The 24410-nt window shown below is 39.4% G+C and overlaps 1 protein-coding gene across 13 annotated transcripts in view; it reads right to left on the bottom strand.

Annotated features, from left to right (window-relative positions):
- Positions 1 to 24410, bottom strand: part of TNRC6B (trinucleotide repeat containing adaptor 6B) — a 242251-nt gene that overhangs the window by 120499 nt on the left and 97342 nt on the right. For 2 of the 13 annotated variants that reach the window (XM_070453398.1, XM_070453401.1), the window contains exon 1: positions 5233 to 5482. The exons of the other annotated variants lie outside the window; for them this stretch is intronic. Coding sequence is in view for 1 of the 2 variants with exons in the window: in XM_070453401.1 (XP_070309502.1) it covers positions 5233 to 5237 (5 nt within the window). In the remaining variant the exon portion in view is untranslated. Of the gene's footprint in view, positions 1 to 5232; positions 5483 to 24410 lie in introns of those variants that run through there. 13 annotated transcript variants of the gene reach the window in all.

The raw sequence follows: 24410 nt of genomic DNA, 5'->3' as shown, positions 1-24410 counted from the left end.
CAGTCAAGGTCAATGAATGAATGTTATGTGTCATCTTTATTAATTCAAAAGCATTGTATCAAGTGGGTAATTGACCTAAATTTTAATTTTATCTGTCTTCTGAGTCCAAACTATTAGCAGTTTGGTTAAATAAATAGAGTTTCTATGTGCAGGCTCAGAATAATAAAAATGAAGGGAAAAAACACTGCATTTTCTGTTCTCCTTTGCCTTGTAAACTCTAAGACCAATTCATTTGAAACTGTTGAGAACCTTTTGATGCAAAACACAGAATGTATGAAAAGCAGCCAAGCAAATGTGGATACACCACAGGGGCAGAGCCTGAAGGAAACTGGAGCGCATGAAGAGACGACATCAGACCATAGGAATGTAGGGACTTGAACAAAAGAAAGGGCTCAGCGCCGCTCCTGTCCTCGTCCAGGCGGAGGTTCCGCGCAATCACTGCCTGCGCGTCCCAATCCTGGGAGCCATCAGAGGACCGAGGCTTCTGTGGGGACGTTACAGCCTTTCTGGTTTATTGAACAAAGAGAGAAAGAGAGCAAAGGGGAAGGAAACACTTACTAAGCAACACGACTAGGTGCTGGCCTTTTTGTTCCAGCATTTCCTTTATGCTTCACAACAAAGCACTGTGTCCATTTTACCGATGAAGAAACAGGGGCTGATGGTCACATAGCTGGTCCTGGTGACCTTAAACTCAGGCCTACTTCAAAAACATTTCTACTGAGTACTCACTTGTGCTAAGCCCTATTCTAGACACTAAAGGCTGAGCAACACGCACAACACTCAAGTCTGCTTTGGGTTGTGGGGAATGAGGTGCCACACACAAATAATGTGATTTCAAATAATGTGATACAACTGGTGATGGTTTAATCGTCGGTCATGAACCCATGGACTGTAGCCCACAAGGCTCCACTGTCCATGGGATTTCCCAGGCAAGCATACTAGAGTGGGCTGCCATTTCCTTCTCCAAGGGGTCTTCCCTACCCAGGGATCGAACCCGGGTCTCCTGCACTGAGCCACCAGGAAGCCCGAGTGACACACCTGGAGGGCATTACAAGAAAACTGAGGGACGTGCGAGAGGAACTGATCGTGCAGGGTTCTCAGATCATTCAGAAGATAATTCTGCACAGCTAAAAAAAATAATAATGGATAAAATGACTATCTCATCAAACCTTAAGTGGGAGTCCCTAGAACAACCAGAAGCAAAAATTACCATTCATTCCCTGATTATCAGTGAGGAAACCATCAGGTGAAAGGAATTATAGCATTACCCTAGTTGTAACCCAAAGCAGTAGATAGTCATCAGATGGCAAACATTTCCACATGAACCAGTTGTTACTGGAGGCCCTGGGCTGACCAAATTAATTCTTAGCTCTCAAAGCACCTACACCAGCACTTAGCATAAATGATGGCTGAATATTTGAAGGAAGAAAGGAAAACATGTTAAAATGTCACCATTATGGGTTAAATCCCTTTTCAGACCAAGTGGCTTCAATTCACCCCACCCCACCCCACTCCACCACCAGTTCTAATCATAAGAAGCAGGTGAGGGAAGTCGGATTAGTGTAAATCCTTGAACAATACTGTACTAGGAAACAATTAGCCTAGGCTGCCCTACTCCCCAGTCAATAGTCAAGAAACCCCACCTTTAAATCACAAGGTCCACTTAAAATCTAACAGCCAAATGACAACTAAAAATTAATGAGAAGTAATTATTTGGCTTCTTTAAACAAGGGTTCTCCTCACACAGATACTCAGGCTACTTATGCACCAGGGACTTGCTCTACCTCTCACAGAGCACCAAGGTAAGGCGACTGGTTCTTTCACCGAGCACCTCCCTCGCTAGAGTGGTACTCCTTAGGATTGGGACAAAGTACATTCATCTGTGTTGCCTCAGGGTCTTGTCCAGTTTAAACGACAGAAGGTCAATGATTATACTGAGTTGTAAAAATTAAATTTCTTGCAAACTTTTCAGTCCTGGGGCAGCTGGGTAGGGTGAGGCCTAACCCCTTACTACTGTTATCTGCTGGGGCCTACTCTGCAGAACCTAAAGGTCTCATCATCACAGATCACTCCTTCCATGTCTCTTGTAGGATTAAGAGCTGGAAAAGCCTAGTAAGTCTCTGCTTCAATTTTTAGAAGCTGATTTCTAAATGACTTGTCCCAGTGGCGAAAGAGAATAACAAATGGCCATTCAAAGCTGAACAACGGAGTTGAGTTTGCACCATATACCAAAGACGCCGACGCTTCCTTTCTGGTATGCAGATAGGAGGACTGAAAAACAGTTTAAAAATAAGATACCACTTCTGATTAAACGGCTCTATCAATTTTTGTGATGTTTCAGTAAAATCTTAATAATGAATCTGTGACATTTCTTTCTGCAACATAGTAGCATTGTGAATAGTAACATCACTATAATATCACAAGGAGACCCAGCAAAAGGAAATAGGCATTGGGGGTGTGGAGACTTTAGTGAAGATAATATTATTTTTTCTCCAGACAGAAACTTCCTCTGCATACACTGCCTCATTTTTAAAAACCACAACGTGCAAGTTCTAGTATCTCTGCGTTTTGCTCTTCATAACATCAGCCACATCTCTAAAATTTTTAAAGCTTCATTTCATAGTGCCAACAGAAAGAAAACGTCAACAAAAGGCACAAATTAAGTACTATCCACCTGCATGCTTGCTGTATAACTCATTTTTATTTGCTCCTGAATTACCAGAGTTTGGTGTGCCATAAGGATTGGCTCTGCAGGAACTTAGATCCAAAATGGCAGCTGAGCTTCTGAAACTCACCAGAGCCATAACGCTTAACATACGTGAAACCAGGTCTTATTTATCACACTTCTCAACCTGTCTAGAGAGAAGAATATTTACCAAAACATTTCAAAGAATCAGATGGCGTTCTGTTAAATGTTCATTATATTATTCTCCTCCTTGCCTTAGAAAGCAGGCACCCTGCTTCTGGTCCCTCCGCTCTGCAAACTGAATTAACCTGCTATTCACATGTTTACACAGTCCAGAAAAACAAGCTAATGACAAAATGTGGAAAGCGGAGGTTCATCTCATTCTTCTTCTGTAAGGCCAACTTAGGAAATGGGCATAAAATGAATCATCTAACAAGTAAAGCTCCAAATAAGCGCTTTCATTTCCAGAAAAAAACAACAAAAATCAGAACTCTAATTTTCCTCAGGTCTACCACAAAGCAATTTATTGCTCTCTATTACTATGGTAATTTCTACGTCTTTTCCTTTAAATTCAAGCTGTAAAAAAATTTTCTAAGAGACAAATTTGTCCCAGATTACCTTTTGAATGTAATGTTTCCAATCTTACACAAAAGCTGAACTTCTACCACCAAAAAAATTTACACTGAATTTAAACTGTCACTTCCCCACTCATTTCCATTGCTACTAACATTAATTTTAAAAAAATAATAAAATACTTGTTCTTTAGAGACAGAGGACTTTAATTATCTTTATGAATTCCAATGGAACGTCTTTTTGTTAAATTAGCGTGAAAGTCCCTTCATCTACAAACAATTGGCCCAAAGAAACAGGCCATTTTCAGCACAAGAGGCCAATCCATTTTAACAGTGAATAAAGCTTTTGAAAGCACTACACACCCTCTTGCAGACTGTCAAATTTTCAAAATGGTCCAGCATTTTTTCCTTTTTAACACTTTCAGGCCCAGCAAGCATCTTATAATTAGATTAATTAAAAAGGAAACAAAAAAAAGCCCCACTGCTCCCTTCTGATCAAAATTATTCCATTTATGCTTAATTACCTTTAATCCAAGTCTACATATTTAATGATGGGGATATGACAATTCAATTTGCATATTTTAAATGGCCTTTCTAAACTATACTTCGTAACAGCTTTAGAAGAACAGTCTCTTTCTCATGCCAATATGCTAAGGCATAAATCAGGAGGATACAAATTAGGAGGAAAAAAAAGAAAAGAAAAGAAAACAAGGCCTCTTCCAGCCAGGGATATGCTGAGGGGGATGGGGTAGTTTCCCCAGGGGTGAGGGCTATTTCCCCGCCACATCACAAACTACAATCCTTTCTGCCCACCAGACCGAGAGCATTACATCACACTCTCACAACGATAGGGGGAGGTGGCTCTGAGAAGGTAAGTTTTCAGTCCTCTTCCCTCCCCATCCCCAGGCTTTCTAGAATCCTGCATTAGGAGTAATGGAATTTAACTTCAGGGCACTCACTGCACACAGTTTCGAGGGTAACCAACAGACATACACGTACAGCTACTTATTGAGGTGACCAGACACGACCATTTCACAATGAATACGTGGCTAAAACAGACAACTAGACATACAGAAGCTGAATTTGTGCTGAAAAGCCTAGTTCATCCGTATAAAATTAAACAGAAATTGTAAGCCGTGAGAAACGGAGAAGGCCAACCCACAGGGAGAAACTGAGAGAGAAATAATTCCTAATCGGGGGTGATGAGCTGTTCTACCTTTCAAACACCATGTTTACAAGATACTCCCACCATTTGGTTCAAACCACGATCAAAATAAAAGCGCATCTGGCTGCACATTTGAAGCACACACACAGAGACCCAGCGCAAATGAGCGCGCGCCGAGAGGAGAGGGGTGATCCACACACTGCTTGGGAGGTTTTCAAGCCGGGGAATCTACAAACCCCAAACCTCCTGCTGTTCACTCACCCCCAGCCTGATGTTTAAAATGTATCAGGTCTTATTTTAGGTTTTACATCTCTCTAGGAAGGATGGCCAAGCTTTAAGAAAAAAAGAAAAAGGCTTTCCCGTGGTAGTGCTTGCCCTCCCAAATCCTTTGTCGGCCTTAGCAGCCGAAAGAATGCAAACCCATTTATATTTATGCAAATTTTTGCAGCAGATTTAAGGGGGTAGGGAGAGGTTTGTGTTTTTTTTTTTTAAAAAAAAAACCTCTAAATATCAAATTTTCAATTACTCACAGCTTCATTTATTTGCAAGACACAAACGAGGATGAAAATCTGCATATAAATTAAAAGTGCAATTAAGTCACTTCAAAATTAAATATTTTACCAAGGCTTTTCCATTTCTAAAATGCCGAACCAAAAGTACATCACGGGTCTGATTTACACAGATTCACGAAATGTCTGAAGCCAGTCTCCATGCTAGACAAATGTCGATTTGCAACACCACTAGTGAAAACGGTTAGACAAGATCCATATAAATCAATTGGTTTTAAAAAATCGAAAATATTTACCAACCTCATAAAGTGCAGCAGTGCTTAAATCCAGCAAATTGAGGCATACAAGGTAGAAATGGAAATGAAAAAAGGTCCAAAAAATGATTTCTTTTTGTCTATCTGTTTTTTTGTATTTTAAATATTCAGAAACCAGCAGAGACTCTGTCGGCCATTTTGGCTTGAACTAACTCTCACACTCACTCTCCCTCTTGCTCTCTCTCTCCCCCTCTGTCTCTAAAGGAAGCAGCTTTTTGTGACCTTCAAATAGAGGCGGATCATGTGACTTCGGGTAGGTCTGTCAATCAGGAAAGGGGCGGGAGCTTGGGCTGAAACTGCCTTAAAGGGAAAGCGGCGCTTTTCCACTCACTTTCATCTGTGAAACGCTGTTATCTCATACTCTCCACCTACACACACTGAATGTGAAAGTGGCAACAGCATAAGGGTAACAGATGAACAAAATATAAAAACCTTTATTGCTTTATAGAAATATGCTCAGTTGCTAACGATTCTTACAGATCCTGGAGCTTGGCTCACTTGGTACAGTTATTCTCTGGATGTTTGGGCAAGCACAGGCTGGCAAACTGCTCTTTAAAGGGGGACTTAAAGAATATTTTACCTAAACAGGAAACTTTCGTCTTCAAAGACTGAGGTGAAATATAGGACACAACTGATCTCTAACAAGCTCCTAAAATGCACAGGAAAAGACTGAAAGGAAATATACCCAAGTATAAGCTGTGAATTCCAATTCAGAGAGGTTATGTGACTTCTCTTCATCACACAGCTAGACAGCTACAGAACAGTGAGTGATCTCCCAACTGAACTCCACATTTATATTTTAAAAATTAATTTATTATTTTAATTATTATTTAATTAATTTATTTATTTTTTTGGCCATGCTGCACAGCATGAGGGATCTCAAGTTCCCCGACCAGGGATCAAACCTGTGCCCCCGGCACTGGAAGCACGGAGTCTTAACTACTGGATCACCACATTTATTGTTTCAGGTGTATGCATGTTTGGTACCTCCTCCCCTCACCCCAAACTATGCTACAGCAAACTGTCAGATGAGTCACTTTTAATGCCCTCCCCAACCTGAAGAAGTAGCTCTTCAGCTGACCTGGAGGCAGAGCTTAATTTAAACCTGCCTGGTTTCCCCCATGCCTAAGTCCCTTCTGACTCAGTGTACCTTGCTTCCTACCCACCTAAGAAAACTGTGCTGGGTTCGCATCTCTAGCCCTGGGGCTAACAAGCTGTGTAACCTTAATCATGCAACTCCCTTCACCTTCTGGGCCTCAGTTTTCTCATTTGTGGAATGTAAGGATCGGCCATCAGTAGATGGTATCTTTGGTTCCTTTCAGCCCTAAAAACTGTACTGTTTCTTTCTTTTTAGCAGTTCTGTTTCATCTTATCCTTGCCATCTCAAGTCATTACTCCAGGAAAGTTTTCCTTGACCCTCCCCGTCTAGACCAGGCCTTCCTGTTTAACACTCCCATAATTCCTTTACTACTTCTTCATAGCACTGGTCATAACTGCAATTTATTAACTGTCAAAGAACTTGCTTGCAGTTGATTATTCCCAGTACGCGTAAGGACACACTACATCTTCCTTCACTGCTGTGTGGGGCCTGACACCTACCTAGCCTGCATAGTAGGGAAATGAATGAATGAATGACAGACTTCCATTCAGAAGTGCTGGGCTGATCCGAGGAAATGTGCCATCCAAAGACAAGGAATAAAAGTCACATAGTTTCCAGACACTCATTTCTATCTATTTAAGAACTGCTTAAGGAAGCAAAGTAACGAAAATGACAGAAAGCAGGCAAATGTGCCCTGTGACCATCAGACTCCATCTATCTCTGTGAACCAGAAAGGGTCGGATTCCACAGTGTAACTCCCCCAAACGAACTGGGCTGACAGAGCATAATCTGACATGCCAACCAGAAGAGAATGGATGAATTCTGTAAGCCCTGTATTCCTTGAAAACAAACCTATGAACCCTTTTAAATCCCACATGTTTGTCATCCTGGCTTCTGGGTCTTTGTACAGTCTCCCTCCTTCACTTTTTCTACTCTGACAGAAGAGCAGGAAAGGAGCTGTCTCAGGAGAGGCAGAGGCCAAGCCCAGACGATCTGGCAGGCTGAATATTTATGGCGTAAACGCTTCCACTGTCTTTGCACAGACCAGAGTGGAGTAGGAGCCAGGACCTGGACTGACAATTGAGATGCAGGCAAAAGCAGGAAACTCCTAGGATGGAAATTTTGAACATTTAGTCTATTTTTATCCTTCCAATACCTTCCAGATGAGTTACGGAAAGCTTACTTATGTGGAACATACTCAACACGTTAGAATGCATGAAGACTGTATGACTGCCTTGTTTTAATTTGTGATGGACAGAATTTCTTTAGAAAACTGAATATTGCTAAGTCTCCACTCCTCAATGCAGATATTATTGTATACAAATGTATATGTATTCCTTTCTGTTAAATAACAAGCTGCACAAGAAGTCCAGAAAGAGAGAAAAAATTTAAAGCAAAATATTAGTTCTATTTTCATATGATTGTTAATTTTCTTCAACCTCCAGGGAATTTTTCTTTTGGTGAGTTATCTCTAAACTTAAAGCAATTAATCCAATTGTTCATCTAAAAGAAAGAAGTGTAATAAAGGCATATTTTTCCTGTATTCCCAGACATTTTGGACTTCCTGATTTATTTATATTTATTGTACTTTTTAATATAGCAACTAGTGTTTTTAAATTATATTATAAGGTGAGGATACAATGTAACAAAAAATGAGCTTACTTTTAAAACAAGCCAGAACTAATATACTCAAATGAGTGTTATCTTTCAATGTTGCCATCTTTGGTGATTATATAACAACTACTAAAATATTTCTATGAGGAAACAGGATTGAAAATGACAAACTGAACATTTAACCCAAAAATCTAGAAAATGAGTAACAAAGTCAAAAAAGAAAATAAAGACCAAATTATAAACATAAAGTAAAAGTAAAAAGAAGAGTAGACTGAATCTTTATCGACTCAAAAAATTTTTGTTTGTTTTAAAATGAATCTATCTATGAAACAAAAAGACTCACTGAGAACAGACTTGTGGTTGCCAAGGGGGAAGGGGATATGGGGGTGATGGACTGGGAATTCAGGGTTACCAGATGCAAACTATTACATACAGAATGGATAAAAAACAAGTCCTACTATATAACACAGGGAACTATATAACACAGGGAACTATATAACACAGGAAACTAAGATAATCATAATGAAAAAGCATGTAAAAAATATGTATGTATAACTGAATCACTTTGCTATACAGCAGAAATTAACCTACTGTAGATCAACTATATCTAAGTTAAAAACTTTGTCTTAAAAAAATAAATAACTGGCCGTATACCTAGAGAAAACCAAGAGACATGCACCCCAATGTTCACTTCAGCACTATTTACAATAGTTAAGACATGGAAGCAACCCAATGTCCATCAGCAGAAGAATGGGATAAAGAACATGTGGCATATATATATGTAAGAATATTACTCAGCCACAAAAGTGAAATAATGCCATTTGCAGCAACATGGATGGACCTAGAGATTATCATACTAACTGAAGTAAGCCACAAAAACTAACAAAAGTGGATAATCCTTTGGAAGGTCTCATTAACTAAAAATAAGAGAAAAGTTATAAAAGTCAACTATAATGTGATATTGTTTATATTTGGGATCTAAAAAAATGATATAAATGAACTTATTAATGAAACAGAAAGAAGCAGACACAGACAACAAATTTATGGTTACCAAAGGTGAAAGGGGAGTGGGGGGGGGGGGGTAAATTAGGAGGTTGGGATTAGCAGATACACACATATATAAAATACTGCTATATATAAAATAGATAACCAACAAGGACCTACTGTATAGCACAGGGAACTATACTCAATATTTTGTAATAACCTATATGGGAAAAGAGTCTGAAAAGGAGTTTTTATATCTATCTATCTATCTATATATACACACACACACATGTATATATAACTGGATATATATATATAATGTGTGTGCTCAGTAACCACCAGGCTGTTCTGTTTGTGGGATTACTCCTGCAAGAATACTGAAGAGGGCTGCCATTTCTTCCCCCAGGGTATCTTCCTGACCCAGGGATTGAGCCCATGTCTCCTGCATTGCCAGGTAGATTCTTTACCACTGAGCCACTTGGAAAGCATATATATATATATAAATATATACTATATATATATTTATATATATATATATATTACATACAGAATATATAACTATAGTTATATAGTTATATATAGTCCTTCCTATAACTATATATTTATAGGAAGCCTATAAATATATATATATATACACACACACACATGTATAACTGAATATATAAAATATATGTAAAACTGAATCACACCTGAAACTAACACAATACTATAAATTAGCTATACTTCAATACAAATAAATTTTTAAATTAAGTTTTAAAGATTAATGAAAAATAAAAACTAACAAAAGAGGATAATCCTTTGGAAGTTCTCATTAACTAAAAATAAGAGAAAAGTTATAATTAACATTAGGGCTAAGAACAGGGACATTATAACTACAGATCTGGAGAGAATTTTTTTTAATTATGAGAGAATTACACATAATTTAATGTCAATAAACCTGAAGATTAAATAAAATGGATGATAGTCAAAGAAAATAGGAATTACCAAGGTCAACTCAAGGGGCTTCCCTGCTAGCTCAGCTGGTAAGGAATCCGTCTGCAATGCAGGAGACCCTGATTTGATTCCTGGGTTGGGAAGATTCCCTGGAGAAGGGATAGGCTACCCACTCCAGTATTCTTGGGCTTTCCAGGTGGCTCAGATGGTAAAGAATTCACCTGCAATGCAGGAGACCTGGGCTTGATCCCTGGGTTGGGAAGGTCCCCTGGCACAGGACTGGAAAAGGTCAGCTTTCATTCCAATCCCAAAGAAAGGCAATGCCAAAGGATGTTCAAACTACTGCACAATTGCACTCATCTCACACGCTAGCAAAGTAATGCTCAAAATTCTCCAAGCGAGACTTCAACAGTACGTGAACCAAGAACTTCCAGATGTTCAAGTTAGATTTAGAAAAGGCAGAGGAACCAGAGATCGAATTGCCAACATCCACTGGCTCACAAAAAAGCAAGAGAATTTCATAAGAACACCTACTTTTGCTTCATTGACTATGCTAAAGCCTTTGACTGTGTGGATCACAACAAACTGTGGAAAACGCTTGAAGAGATGGTAATACCAGACTACCTTACCTGCCTCCTGATAAACCTATATGCAGGTCAAGAAGCAACAGTTAGAACTGGAACAATAGACTGGCTCCAAATTGGGAAAGGACTATGTCAAGGCTGTATATTGTCACCTTGTTTATTTAACTTATATGCAGAATACATCATGCGAACTGCTGGACTGGATGAAGCACAAGCTGGAATCAAGACTTGTAGGGAGAAATATCAATAACCTCAGATATGTGCAGATGACACCACCGTTATGGCAGAAAGTGAAGAGGAACTAAAGAGCCTCTTGATGAAAGTGAAAGAGGAGAGTAAAAAAGCTGGCTTAAAATTCAACATTCAGAAAACTAAGATCATGGCATTCAGTCCCATCATTCCATGGCAAATAGATGGGGAAACAATGGAAACAGTAAGAGACTTTATTTTCTTGGGCTCCAAAATCACTGCAGATGGTGACTGAAGCCATGAAATTAAAAGATGCTTGTTCCTTGGAAGAAAAGCTATGACAAACCTAGACAGCATATTAAAAAGCAGAGACATTACTTTACCAACAAAGGTTTGTATAGTCAAAGCTATGGTTTTTCAGTAGTCATGTATGGATATTGTATGTCATGTATGGAGAGTTGAATCATAAAGAAAACTGAGCACCAAAGAATTGATGCTTTTGAACTGTGGTGTTGGAGAAGACTCTTGAGAGTCCCTTGGACTGCAAGGAGATCAAACCAGTCAATCCTAAAGGAAATCAACCCTGAATATTCACTGGAAGGACTGATGCTGAAGCTGAAGCTCCAATACTTTGGCCACCTGACAAAAAGAACTGACTCACTGGAAAAGACCCTGATTCTCAGAGGATGAGATGGCTGGATGGCATCACTGACTTGATGGATATTAATTTGAGTAAGTTCTGGGAGTTGTGATGGACAGGAAAGCCTGGCGTGCTGCAGTTCATGGGGTCGCAAAGAGTCAGACACAACTGAGTGACTGAACTGAACTGAAGGTCAATTCAAGAAAAGTTACAAAAATAACAAAAACCCATAGCAGAAATGTGTAAGATATTCAAAGACCTAGCCACTGAAATATCAGGCACAAGTGGTTTTCTTCTACCAAACAGATAATCTCTACATTATCCAGACTGTTCTCAAACTTACAGAATAGAAAGAAATCTTTCTTAATTCATTCTATAAGGCTAGCATATTTCCTAATACCCATCTGAACTAAGACATGATACAAAAAAATAAAACTATAGATCAGTCTTCACTTGTGAAGATGGACACAAAAATCCCAAGTAAAAATATCAGCAAATAGAATTTAGCGGATTAGAGCATAATTTATTATGACCATGAAAAGTTTACACCAACAATGCAAAAATTGTTAAACTACAAAATTTATTAATATAACTCTTTATTTGTTCAACAAGTATATACTAACTGCCTTGTATGTGTCGGACTCTATGCTAGGTGCTGGGGATACAGCAGTATCAAATAAGGTAGGTTCATTCCCCCATGGAGCAATATCCTCATGGAAGAAAGAAACTCACTCAGAAGGAATTAAAGAGTTGGTGAAAGTGAAAGTGGATCAGTGATGTCCAACTCTTTGCAACCCCATGAACTGTATAGCCCACCAGGCTCCTCTGTCCATGGAATTCTCCAGGAAAGAATAATGGAGTGTGTTGCCATTCCCTTCCCCAGGGGATCTTCCCAACCCAGGGATTGAACCCAGGTCTCAGCATTGAGGATGGATTCTTTACCATTTGAGCTACCTGGGAGACTATGGTAAAACTGAGGGAGACTCACTTTATATCAGGAGCTAAGGAAGGCTTTTCTCAGAAGGGGCATTTAAGCTGAGTTGAAAAGTAACTGCTTGGGCTTCCACAGTGACTCAGTGGTAAAGAATCTGCCTGCCAATGAGGAAGACAAGTGTTCGATCCCTGATCCGGGAAGATCGCACATGCTGCGGGGCAACTAAGCTTGTGTGCCATACTATTAAGCTTGTGCTCCAGAGCCTGCAAGCCGCAACTATTGAGTCCACAAGCCACAACTTTAGAGCCTGTGCTCCAAAACAAGAGAAGCCACTACAATGAGAAGCTCATGCACCACAGCTAGAGAAAAGCCTGTGCAACAGCAAAGACCCAGCAGAACCAAAAGGAAAAAATAAAAATAAATTTTAGAAAAAGAAAAGCAACCACTTGAGTGTTCAAAGAACAAGAAGGATGATCAGGAGGTTAGGCCAGATGCCTGGGGAGAGAGGTGGGAGATGAAGGTAGGAGAAAGTAGATCAAACTGGGTCTTGCAGGTCACAGAAAGGAAAGTATTTTATTATAAGAAGAATGTAAAGTCACAGAAGAATATTTAAGGAGAGTGAACAGTGCCATTTTATCCATTATTCACTCTCCACTTAATACCTGGGACCTACAACTTTTCGAGGGTCTAGGCAAATGTTTGGGATCTGAAAAAACATATTTACAAGTCCAACATACAGAAAGAAAATTATAATGATAAAAATTAATAAATGCTTAAGTGTCCTCAGACTATAACACCAAGCAACTCCATTCATTAAGGTAAGCATTTCTTAAGTTTTCACTACATTTGAAAACAATTCTCACTCTGCAAAAAATGCTATGTTAATCATTAAAAAATCTTAGGGTAATTACAAATTAAGTCAGTTATTTGTAGCCAGAGAATGTCAAAAGCAAAACAATTAAAATTCTTTTATTTATGATAAAAATAAAACTATATATTTAATACAGGATGTGGATACCTTTTAATATGTTTCCTATAAAGTGGGACAAAAGTCTCTAAAACTTCCCAAAGTAAGCATTCCAAGGACCCATGCCGGTCTTACAACTACTCTAGACAGGATCAGAGTCACATGTTCAAAAGCTGATTCTGGCTTGCCTATGGAAAATACACTACCAAGGACCATGAGGAAAAGTAGAGACAAGTTGGAAGGTGAATATAGCCTTCTAGGTGAGGGAAGATAGCCTGGATCAGATGGAGGCATAAGTATAGGTACAGAGAACACACAACATACTAAAAAGTAGAAGAGCTTCTATCATAAAGTAACTGGCTACTGTTGTTAATAAGAATGCAATCTGTGACCACAAAGTATAGTAAGGCCAATCAACCCAAATAAGACTCCAGGTTCTCCCCTTGCAGTCCAGGGTTAGGACCCAGCGCTTTCACTGCTGTGGCCCCAGAGTCAATCCCTGGCTGGGGAACTAAGATCCTGTAAGCCAGGCTATCCAAAAGTCTACAAGCAATAAATGCTGGAGAGGGTGTGGAGAAAAGGGAACCCTCTTACACTGTTGGTGGGAATGCAAATTAGTACAGCCACTATGGAAAACAGTGTGGAGATTCCTTAAAGAGCTGGAAATAGATCTGCCATATGACCCAGCAATACCACTTCTAGGCATACACACTGAGGAAACCAGATCCGAAAGAGACACGTGCACCCCAGTGTTCATCGCAGCACTGTTTATAATAGCCAGGTCACGGAAGCAACCTAGATGCCCATCAGCAGACAAATGGATGAGGAAGCTGTGGTATATATACACCATGGAATATTACTCAGCCATTAAAAAGAATTCATTTGAATCAGTTCTAATGAGATGGGTGAAACTGGAGCCCATTATACAGAGCAAAGTAAGCCAGAAAGATAAAGACCATTACAGTATACTAACACATATATATGGAATTTAGAAAGATGGTAATGATAACCTTATATGCAAAAAAAGAAAAAGAGACTCAGATGTATAGAACAGACTTGTGGACTCTGTGGGAGAAGGCGAGGGCGGGATGTTTCAAGAGAACAGCATCGAAACGTGTATATCTAGGGTGAAACAGATCACCAGCCCAGGTTGGATGCATGAGACAAGTGCTCAGGCCTGGTGCACTGGGAAGACCCAGAGGGATGGGGTGGAGAGGGAGGTGGGAGGGGGGACCGGGATGGGGAATACATGTAAATCCATGGCTAATTCATTTCAATGTATGACAAAAACCACTGCAATGTTGTAAAGTAATTAGCCTCCAACTAATAAAAATAAATGGGAAAAAAATAAATAAATAAAACATTAAAAAAAAAAAAAAAGATCCTGTAAGCCAGATAGCAGAGACAAAAAAAGAAAAAAAAAAGACTCCAAACTCTGAAGTCACCATTCATTCATACAGTCAAGAACTATTTTTTAGGATCTACTATGTATTAGGTACTATACTAGAACCAAGCCCAGGAGGGCACAAAGAGGATTTTAACACCCTGAAGGACAGAGATGTGAAAATTCATAATTAAAATATGGCATAGTGAGTGCCATAATTAAAATACAAATAAAGATATAAGATAGTTACGCTCTAGGAATACAAAGAACTGCTGTAAGTCAGAAAAGGTTTCATAGAGGAGGTAAGATTTTAAACTGAGTCTCAAAGAATGAGTTGGAATTTGTCATGTAGAAAACATAGTTTCGAAGAAACTTAATACTGTTTTCCATAGAAGTTATGGCATCTTATAATCCCACCAATAGTGCACAAAGGTTCCAATTTATCCACATCCTTGCCAACATGTTATTTGTTTTTTATTTTTTTTTTGATAGTTGTCATCCTGATGAGTGTGAAATGACACCTCATTGTGGTTTTGATTTACATTTCCTTGCTGATTAGTGATGCTGAGTGTCTTTACATATGCTTATGGGCCATTTATGTTATCATCTTTGGAGAAATGTCTATTCAAGCCCTTTGGATGTTTTTAAATCATGTTATTTGATTTTTGTTGTTGAGTTGTAGCTCTTTATATATTCTGGATATTAATCTCTGATTAGATACACAATTTGCAAATATTTTCTCCCATTCTGTAGGATACCTTTTCACTCTATGTTCTTTGATGCACAAAGTTTTCAAAATTTTTTAAGTTTGATGTAGTTCCATTTGTCTATTTTTGCTTTTTTAGCTGTTTTTGGTGTCCTATCCAAAAAACCATTGCAAGTCCAATGTCGTGAAGCTTTTATTGTGTTTTCTTTCAGGAGTTTCAAAGTCTTAGGTCTTAAGCTTATGTCTTTAATTCACTTTGACAATTTTTTTTTGACAATTTTTTGTATATGGCGTAAGATAAGGGTCTAACTTGATCCTTTTGCAAATAGATACCCAAAATCCCCAACACCATATGTTGAAAAGACTGTCTGTTTCCCCCATGGAATGGTCATGGCACTCATGTCAAAGATTATTCAACCTTATATACAAGGGTTTATTTCTGGGCTTTCTATTCTATTCCATTGGTATATTTGCCTGTCTTAATGCCAGTATCACACTCTTTTTTGATTACTGTACCTTTGTAATATATTTTGAAATTAGGAATGTGAATTCTCCAACTCTGTTACAAATGACCAATTATTTTTATAAAATGTGCAAAGACAGTATGTTTTTCCTCACAAACTTAACATAGATCATTAACCACAGCTTCTTTTCATTTTACCTCTTTTCACCACGATCCCCTCATCAGTTGAATTAGTAGCTGGAGGCACTTGGGGGATTCCTAAATGGAAAGCTAAACTGATGATATATTGATTTTAGGTTTAATGGTAAATATTTATGTGGTCCTCAGTCAATTCCGTGTGTGGCTGAGTTACAATTAACTGTCCTGTGTACAAAGATGTTGCTGGGCCACTGAGCATGCTGACAGAAATGTGCAGGGTAGATCATACCATGATACAAATGTGTCAATTCAAAGAGTATTTCAGGGTAGTCAGTACACAAGAAAAAATGTAGCCTTGCAATCCTACAGCTCATATATGAAGGATACTTGCTAGAGTTCTCCCAAAGTTGATAACAATCTTAAAAGTTTATATCATGTCACCAATAGCAATTGTCAACCTTACTTTGCTGACCAAGGTCTGCATAGTCAAAGTTATGGTTTTTCCAGTAGTCATGTGTGGATGTGAAAGTTGGACCACAAAGAAGGCTGAGCGTCAAAGAATTGATGCTTTTGAACTGTGATGTTAAGAGAAGACTCTTGAGCGTCCCTTGGACTGCAAGGAGATCAAACCAGTCAATACTTGAGGAAATTAATCATGAATATGCATTCAAAGGACTGATGCTGAAACTCCAATACTCTGGCCCCCTGATGTAAAGAGCTCACTCATAAGAGACCCTGATGCTGGGAAAGACTGAAGGCAAGAGGAGAAGGGGGTGACAGAGGATGAGATGGTTAGATGGCATCACCAGGTCAAGGAACATGAGTTTGAGCAAACTCCGGGAGACGGTGAAGGACAGTGAAGACTGGAGTGCTGCAGTCCATGGGCTCACAAAGAGTCGGACACAACTGGGCAGCTGAACAACAACAGCAGTTGTGAAGCTGAAAGAAACTTTTGAAATCTATCAGTAGCAAAAAGCATACTTTGGTCAACCATGTTATAGAAGACATCGAATTATCTTTTTATCTCTTTTTAGAAAATGTCACAGAATTGTTGTAATATGAAGAGGTAATCAAAGTGGAAGCAGCCAAAAAATGTTGGAAAGAAATTTCACAGCAACATGTTAGGGAAATATTAATACAAATGAATATAAAATTGTGTTATTTTCTGAATTTTGTATTTGTCAATTCTTGAGTTGCCATTTTTGTGATTTCTTTCCTCATTGTAAATAAATATTCACTTTTGTACCTCTAATCCGGACTTCCCAGGTGGCATCAGTGGTAAAGAATCCGCCTGCCAATGCAGGAGACATAAGAGATGCAGGTTGGATCCCTGGGTCACAGGTTCAATCGCCGGGTCAGGAAGATCCCCGGAGGAGGGCACAGCAACTCACTCCTTGTTCTTGCCCAGAGAATCCCGTGGACAGAGGAGCCTGGCGGGCTGCAGTCCACAGGCTCACAGAGAGTCAGACACAACTAAAGCAACTTAGCACAGATGCACCTCTAATTACGTAAATGAAATCAATTTTTTTCCTTTTTTAAAATTTTATCTGGAGTGTAGTTAATTTACAAGGTTGTGTTAGCTTCAGGTGTGCAGCAAAGTGATTCAGTCATACACACAGATGTGTTCACTCCTTTTTAGATTATTCTCTCATACACGTGACCACAGAATACTGAGGAGAGTCCCCTCTGTCGAACAGTAGGTCCCTGTTGGCTATCTAATTTTCTTTTTCTTAAAGAGCATTCCCACAAAACCTAGATTTGTTCCTGGTCAGAAAGAAGGGTCTCTTTGCTTGAACAAAGGCACATAAGGGGGAAGGAAACCAGATACACACGGAAGACCTTATGGAGAGACACTGGGCAGGAGCAGGAAGATCTTTTAAACAGTAGAAGAAATATGTATAAGTAGGCTAAAGGCACTCTATGGAGGCCCTCAGACGCAAAGACTTCAGGCTTGGATAGAAAATCTTTTCTTTTTTTTTTTCTTTCCAAAATAAGCAACAATCAACTGGTTTACATGTGAAAGTGAAAGTGAAGTCACTCAGTCGTGTCCGACCCTTTGCGACCCCACAGACTGTAGCCCGCCAGGCTCCTCTGTCCGTGGGATTCTCCAGGCAAGAGTACTGGAGTGGGTTGCCATTTCCTTCTCCAGGGGATCTTCCCGACCTAGGGATCGAACCCAGGTTTCCCGCATTGCAGGCAGACGCTTTAACCTCTGAGCCACCAGGAAAGCCCCTGGTTTACAGGCAGGGACACTTAAAAGAGAACTGTGATAAAATTGGGTCTGTTGGGATATACTTAAGAAAGTATTGAATATAAAGTCAAACATGGCAAGTTATCCCTTTACTTTTCTTCTGCTGATAATGAATGAAGTATTCTCGAGTTAGGATTTTTAGTCACCCCACCTCAGATTTTCAAAGTGAGTGTATAGAACAGGGATTCTTAATAGTCTATGGAAACTTACTGATTTGATATACACTTACTGATGCTTTCTGGTGCCAACAGCAGTGACCATGCTGGCAAAAGTCTGTTCTTGTAGAGCTAAAGACAGAGCATAAACCCTCAGCCTGACCTTTCACTATCCACTACCTGCCTTCACATTGTGCCTCCTCTTTATTACAATCTCTCCCCCAACACCCCACAACCTCCACCCACTGCTGCCCCAGTACTTCTGCCCAAACCTCAGTTCACAGAGACTCTGGTGGAAAGGGGAAAGGTGCGGTGCTCAGGGAAGAATGTGTCCATACCCTCTAGAGAACATAAAATTTGGGGGAAATAAACATTACCTTCTCCTCATGATACCACTGAAAATTCCTGCAACTGAACATGCACTTATTTATCTAAACTTACATAATCCTATGTCCAAAACATTTTACAACTACATGATAAGAGTAACATCTCGAAAAAGGCAGCCTTAAAACACCAATTTCAAGGAACTAGGCAAATACATCTTGCCTTTCAAGAAATGCTTTTCCATAAAGGCATATTATCTGTCCATAAGTAAAATATAAACTAAACAAATAAAGCTTTAAGTAAGCGAACTGTGGTTTTCTGAGAGCCACGTGTGCTACTCTATTCATTGTGTTTAAAGTCAGCACCTTTGCCTATAAAGACCAGCAATCCACACAGTCTACAATTATTTGCAATTAGGAAACACAGGGAAAACCTCATAAAATAAAGCTTAGAACTTAAAAGACATTTTCAAATAATTAATTTAAGTGACTTCAATGCAGATTAGAAAATTTATTAGCAAGTAAAAGTTTCCCAAAGACCTAGTACAAAATGCTTATGGTTATACTAAAACTTCAAGCAGCAAAAATTCCATGAGTATAAATAACTATCTATCGAACCTCTTTGTGGTATTTTTAAAATACCAATAAACTTGAAAATAACACTCACTTCCTTTCTCCCAAAAATAATATGAAAAGATCATATAGAAACCCAACTTCTCTGATGCCCAATTTATTGCTGTGTAACAATGACTGAAATTACAGAGGGTTTCAATTTGTTCTTAGTAAGTTTATTTCACCATGTACATATTTTAATGGTCCAAAGGCAGGGGGAAAGCTAATGAAAACTGATGGTAGAAAACAGAAAATAAAACATTAAACAACCAAAAAACCCTTTCCTATGGCCAAACACCAAGGTCTGTGTTTTGAAGATAATTATCTATAAACTGAGTAAGGTGGAAATACTTTCATGTCCTCTGTATTTAGGAAATGTTACAAAGCTTCCCAAAGCCTTTATTACTTATTTTTGGCTATGCTGGGTCTTTGCATGGTGTGTGGGCTTTCTCAGTTCCCTAAATAGGGATCAAACCTGCACTGCCTGCATTGGAAGGCGAATTCCTAACCACTGGGCTAACAGAGAAGCACTTCTAAAGTCTTTAAATAAGCACCAAACGGTTCTCAGAGAGTTTAGTGTTAAACTTGGTAGTCAAACATAAAACAAGGACTATCAACTGTAAAAATCTGCAAAGACTAAACTTTTAAAAGCTGCACTGCAGCATAAGATGAATGTGAAGAGAGAACGGTAGAAGAAGGAGTTAAGAGTATGAGCAGAAATAAAGGTAAGAACTAACTATCAGAATTTATAAAAGGTCTGTATAATTAATAATTCAGAAAATTAAAAGGACATTTTATAACTAGACATTTAAGTTGCAAAGAATGTAATTAGTTAGAAGAGAATCTAATCAAGACATTGGAGTTAAGACATTTAAAAAACAGAACCTCAGGCAGAAAGGATACTGTACCACACTGGGGCATAAAGGGTAGTGTTGACTCCCCAAATTATATTCCTCTCGCTGAATCAACATAAAACTGTCTTCAACATTTAATTTTCTCACAGGTCTTCCTTGCAAAAATAGATTCTCTCTTAGGGACAGACAAAAAAGATAGTACCCTAAGAAGAGTTGAAATACACAAACTGCTATAATTAATCATATCGCCAACACATAACAGGGTGATAAAAAAAGTGAAAGTGTTAGTTGCTCAGTCATGTCCAACTCTTTGTGACTCCATGGATTATAGCCCACCAGGGTCCTCTGTCCATGGGATTCTCCAGGCAAGAATAGTGGAGTGGGTTGACACTTCCTTAGAGGGGATCTTCCCAACCCAGGGATTGAACCCAGGTCTCCTGTATTGTCCCTTCACAGATCACTGCCTTGTTGTGGTGAAGTGGCTTGTATAACTCAATGAAGCTATAAGCCATGCTGTGCAGAGCCACCCAAGACAGATGGGTTATCAGAGAGTTCTGACAAAATGTGATCCACTGGAGGAGGGGATGGTAAACCATCCCAGTGTACTTGCCATGAGAACCTCATAAACTGTATAAAAGGACAAAAAGATATGACACTGAAAGATGAGTCCCCCAGGTCTGAAGGTATCCAATATGCTACTGGGGAAGAGTGGAGGATAACTATTAATAGCCCCAGAAAGAATGAAGCGTCTCGGCCAAAGTGTAAACGACGCTCAGTTGTGGATGTGTCTGGTGATGAAAAGTAAAATCCAATGCTGCAAAGAGCAGTATTGCATAGGAACCTGGAATGTTAGGTCCATGAATCAAGGTAAATTGGACATGTCAAGCAGGAGATGATAAGAATAAACACTGACATCTTAGGAATCAGTGAACCAGAAATGGACTGATTAAATGGACCAGAATGGGCGAATTTAATTCAGGTGATCATTGTACCGACTACTGTGGGCAAAAATCCCATAGAAAAAATGGAGTAGCCCTCACAATAAACAAAAAGAGTCCAAAATGCAAACGACAGAATGATCTCAGTTCATCTCCAAGGCAAGCCATTCAACATCACAGTAATCCAAGTCTATGTCCCTACCACCGATGCTGAAGAAGCTGATCAGTTCTATGAAGACCTAAAAGACCAACTAGAACTAACACCAAAAAGAGATGTTCTATTCATCACTGGGGATTTTAATGCAAAAGTAGGAAGTCAAGCAATACCTGGAGTAGCAGGCAAGTTTGGCTTTGAATAACAAAATGAAGATGGGCAAAGGCTAACTGAATTCTGCCAAAAGAATGCACTGATCATAGCAATACCCTTTTTCAACAACACAAGAGATGACTTTACACATGGACATCACCAAATGGCCAATACCAAAAATAAAATTGTCTGACTGAGTGATTTTTACTTTCACTTTTGTAGTCAAAAGATAGAGAAGCTGTAAAGTCAGCAAAAACAAGACTTGGAGCTGACTGTGGTTCAGATCATCAGCTTCTCATAGCAAAATTCAGGCTTAAAACTAAAGAAATTGGGGAAAACCAGTAGGCCAGCCAGGTATGACTTAAATCCCCTATGAATATGCAGTGGAGGTAATGAACAGATTCAAGGGATTCGATCTAAAAAACAGAGTGCCTGAAGAACTATGGACAGAGGTCTGTAATATTGTACAGGAGGCAGCAAACAAAACCATCCCAAAGAAAAAGAAAAGCAAGAAGGTAAAGTGGTCATCTGAGGAGGCTTTAAAAATAGCTAAAGAAAGAAGAGAAAGCAAAAAGCAAGAGAGAAAGGGAAAGTTATATCCAATTAAATGCAGAGTTCCAAAGAACAGCACAGAGACAGGTAAGGAGGCCTTCTTCAATGAACAGGGCCTAAAACGAGAAGAAAACAACAGAAGGGGAAAGACTAGAGATCTTTTCAGGAAAATTGGAGATATCAAGGGAACATTTCACCCAAAGGTGGGCACAATATAGGACAGAAATAGTAGAGACCTAGTAGACACTGAAGAGATCAGTAAGAGATGGAAAGAATACACAGAAGAACTATACAAAAAAGATTTTCATGAACCAGATTACTATGATGGTGTGGTCAATCACAGAACCAGACATTCTGGACAGCAAAGTCAAATGGGCCTTAGGAAGCACTGCTGTTAATAAAGCTAGTGGATGTGATGGAATTCCAGTAGAACTATTCAAAACCTTAAAGGATGATGCCATCAAAGTGTTGCACTCAATATGTCCACAAATATGGAAGACTCAGCAGTGACCACAGGACTGGAAAAGGTCAATCCTCATCCTAATTCCCAAGAAGGGTAGTACTAAAGATATGTGCTAACTGTTGGACAATTGCACTCATCTTCCACGCTAGCAAAGTCATGCATAAAATTTTGCATGCTAGGCTTTAGCATCATGGGAACAAAGAACTTCCACATGTCCAAGCTGGGTTTAAAAAAGGAAGACGAACCAGAGATCAAATTGCCAATATTTGCTGGATCACAGAGAAAGCTAGGGAATTTCAGAAAACATCTACCTCTGTTTCATTGACTACATTAAAGCCTTTGACTGTGTGGATCAAAATAAACTGTGGAAAGTTCTTAAAGAGATGGGAATACCAGACCATCTTACCTGACTCCTGAGAAACATGTATGTGGATCAAGAAGCAACAGTTAGAACACTGTATAGAACAACTTATTGGTTCAAGATTGAGAAAGGAGTACAACAGGACTGTCTGCTGTCACCCTGTTCATTTAACCTATATGCTGAGCACATCGTGAGAAATGCCAGGCAGAATAAGTTTCAAGCTGGAATCAAGATAGGTGGGAGAAACATCAATAACCTCAGATATATGGATGATACCACTCTAAAGGCTGAAAGTGAAGATGAACTAAAGAGCCTCTTGAGGGTGAAGGAGAGTGAAAGAACCAGCTTAAAACTAAGTATTAAAAAAACTAAGACCATGGCATCTGGCCCCATTACTTCATGGCAAATAGAAGGGGAAAAGGTGGAAGTAGTGACAGATTTCCTCTTCTTGGGCTCTAAAATCAGTGCAAATGGTGACTGCAGCCATTAGATCAGAAGACGATTGCCTCTTGGCAGGAAAGCTATAACAACCTAGACAGTATGTTGAAAACAGAGAAATTACTCTGCTGACAAAGATCTGTATAGTCAAGGCTATGGTCTTCCCAGTGGTCACATATAATTGTGAGAGCCAGACCATAAAAAAGGCAGAGCACCAAAGAATTGATGCCTTTGAACTATGGTGCTGGAGATGACTCCTGAGAGTCCCTTGGACAGCAAGAAGATCAAACCAGTCAATCTTAAGGGAAATCAACCCTGAATACTCATTGGAAGGACTGATGCTGAAGTTGAAGCTCCAATATCTTGGTCACCTGATGCGAACAGCTTACTCACTGGAAATGTACCTGATGCTGGGAAAGATTGAGGGCAGAAGAAGAGAACGTCAGAGGATGAGAAGCCTGGATGGCATCACAGATGCAATGGACATGAACTTGAGCAAACTTCAGGAGATGGTGAGGGACAGAGAGGCCTGATGTGCTGCATTCCATGGGGTAGCAAAGAATTGGACATGACTGAGCAACTTTAACCAGAGAAGGCAATGGCACCCCACTCCAGTACTCTTGCCTGGAAAATCCCATGGACAGAGGACACTGGTGGGCTGCAGTCCATCGGGTCGCAACGAGTCAGACATGACTGAGCGACTTCACTTTCACTTTCATGCACTGGAGAAGGAAATGGCAGCCCACTCCAGTGTTCTTGCCTGGAGAATCCCAGCGACGGCAGAGCCTGGTGGGCTGCTGTCTATGGGGTCACAGAGTCGGACACGACTGAAGTGCCTTAGCAGCAGCAGCAGAGCAACTTTAACACCTTTTCACTTTCACTCAAACATTGTAGTGTGAAAACAAGGACTCTGGAGCCAAAGGCAACCTGAGCTTTCATTTCTTTTGTAGCAAGGCACTTTGGTTTAATTTACTTAACTCGAATTCTTGCTCGTGTTCATGATTAAGCAGTATACAGATGATTGAGAATTTGGTCTCACATTTTCATAAAAGGGTGAGATTTTTCTGTTCAGAGTCCTTTCTCTTATTTAAAGAAATGCTTTCCTAATACCAACAAATGGCCTAATTGCTTTTGAGTGCAATGAATAAATAAAACAATATCAGTTCAGTTCAGTCGCTCAGTCGTGTCTGACTCTTTGCGACCCCATGAACCACAGCACGCCAGGCCTCCCTGTCTATCACCAACTCCCAAAATCCACTCAAACCCAAGTCCATT

Source organism: Odocoileus virginianus, chromosome 23 (genome assembly GCF_023699985.2).
Source record: "Odocoileus virginianus isolate 20LAN1187 ecotype Illinois chromosome 23, Ovbor_1.2, whole genome shotgun sequence".
NCBI classification, from domain to species: domain Eukaryota; kingdom Metazoa; phylum Chordata; class Mammalia; order Artiodactyla; family Cervidae; genus Odocoileus; species Odocoileus virginianus.
The sequence above is the reverse complement of the archived record's forward strand: the minus strand, read 5'-3'. Positions and strand labels throughout refer to the sequence as shown.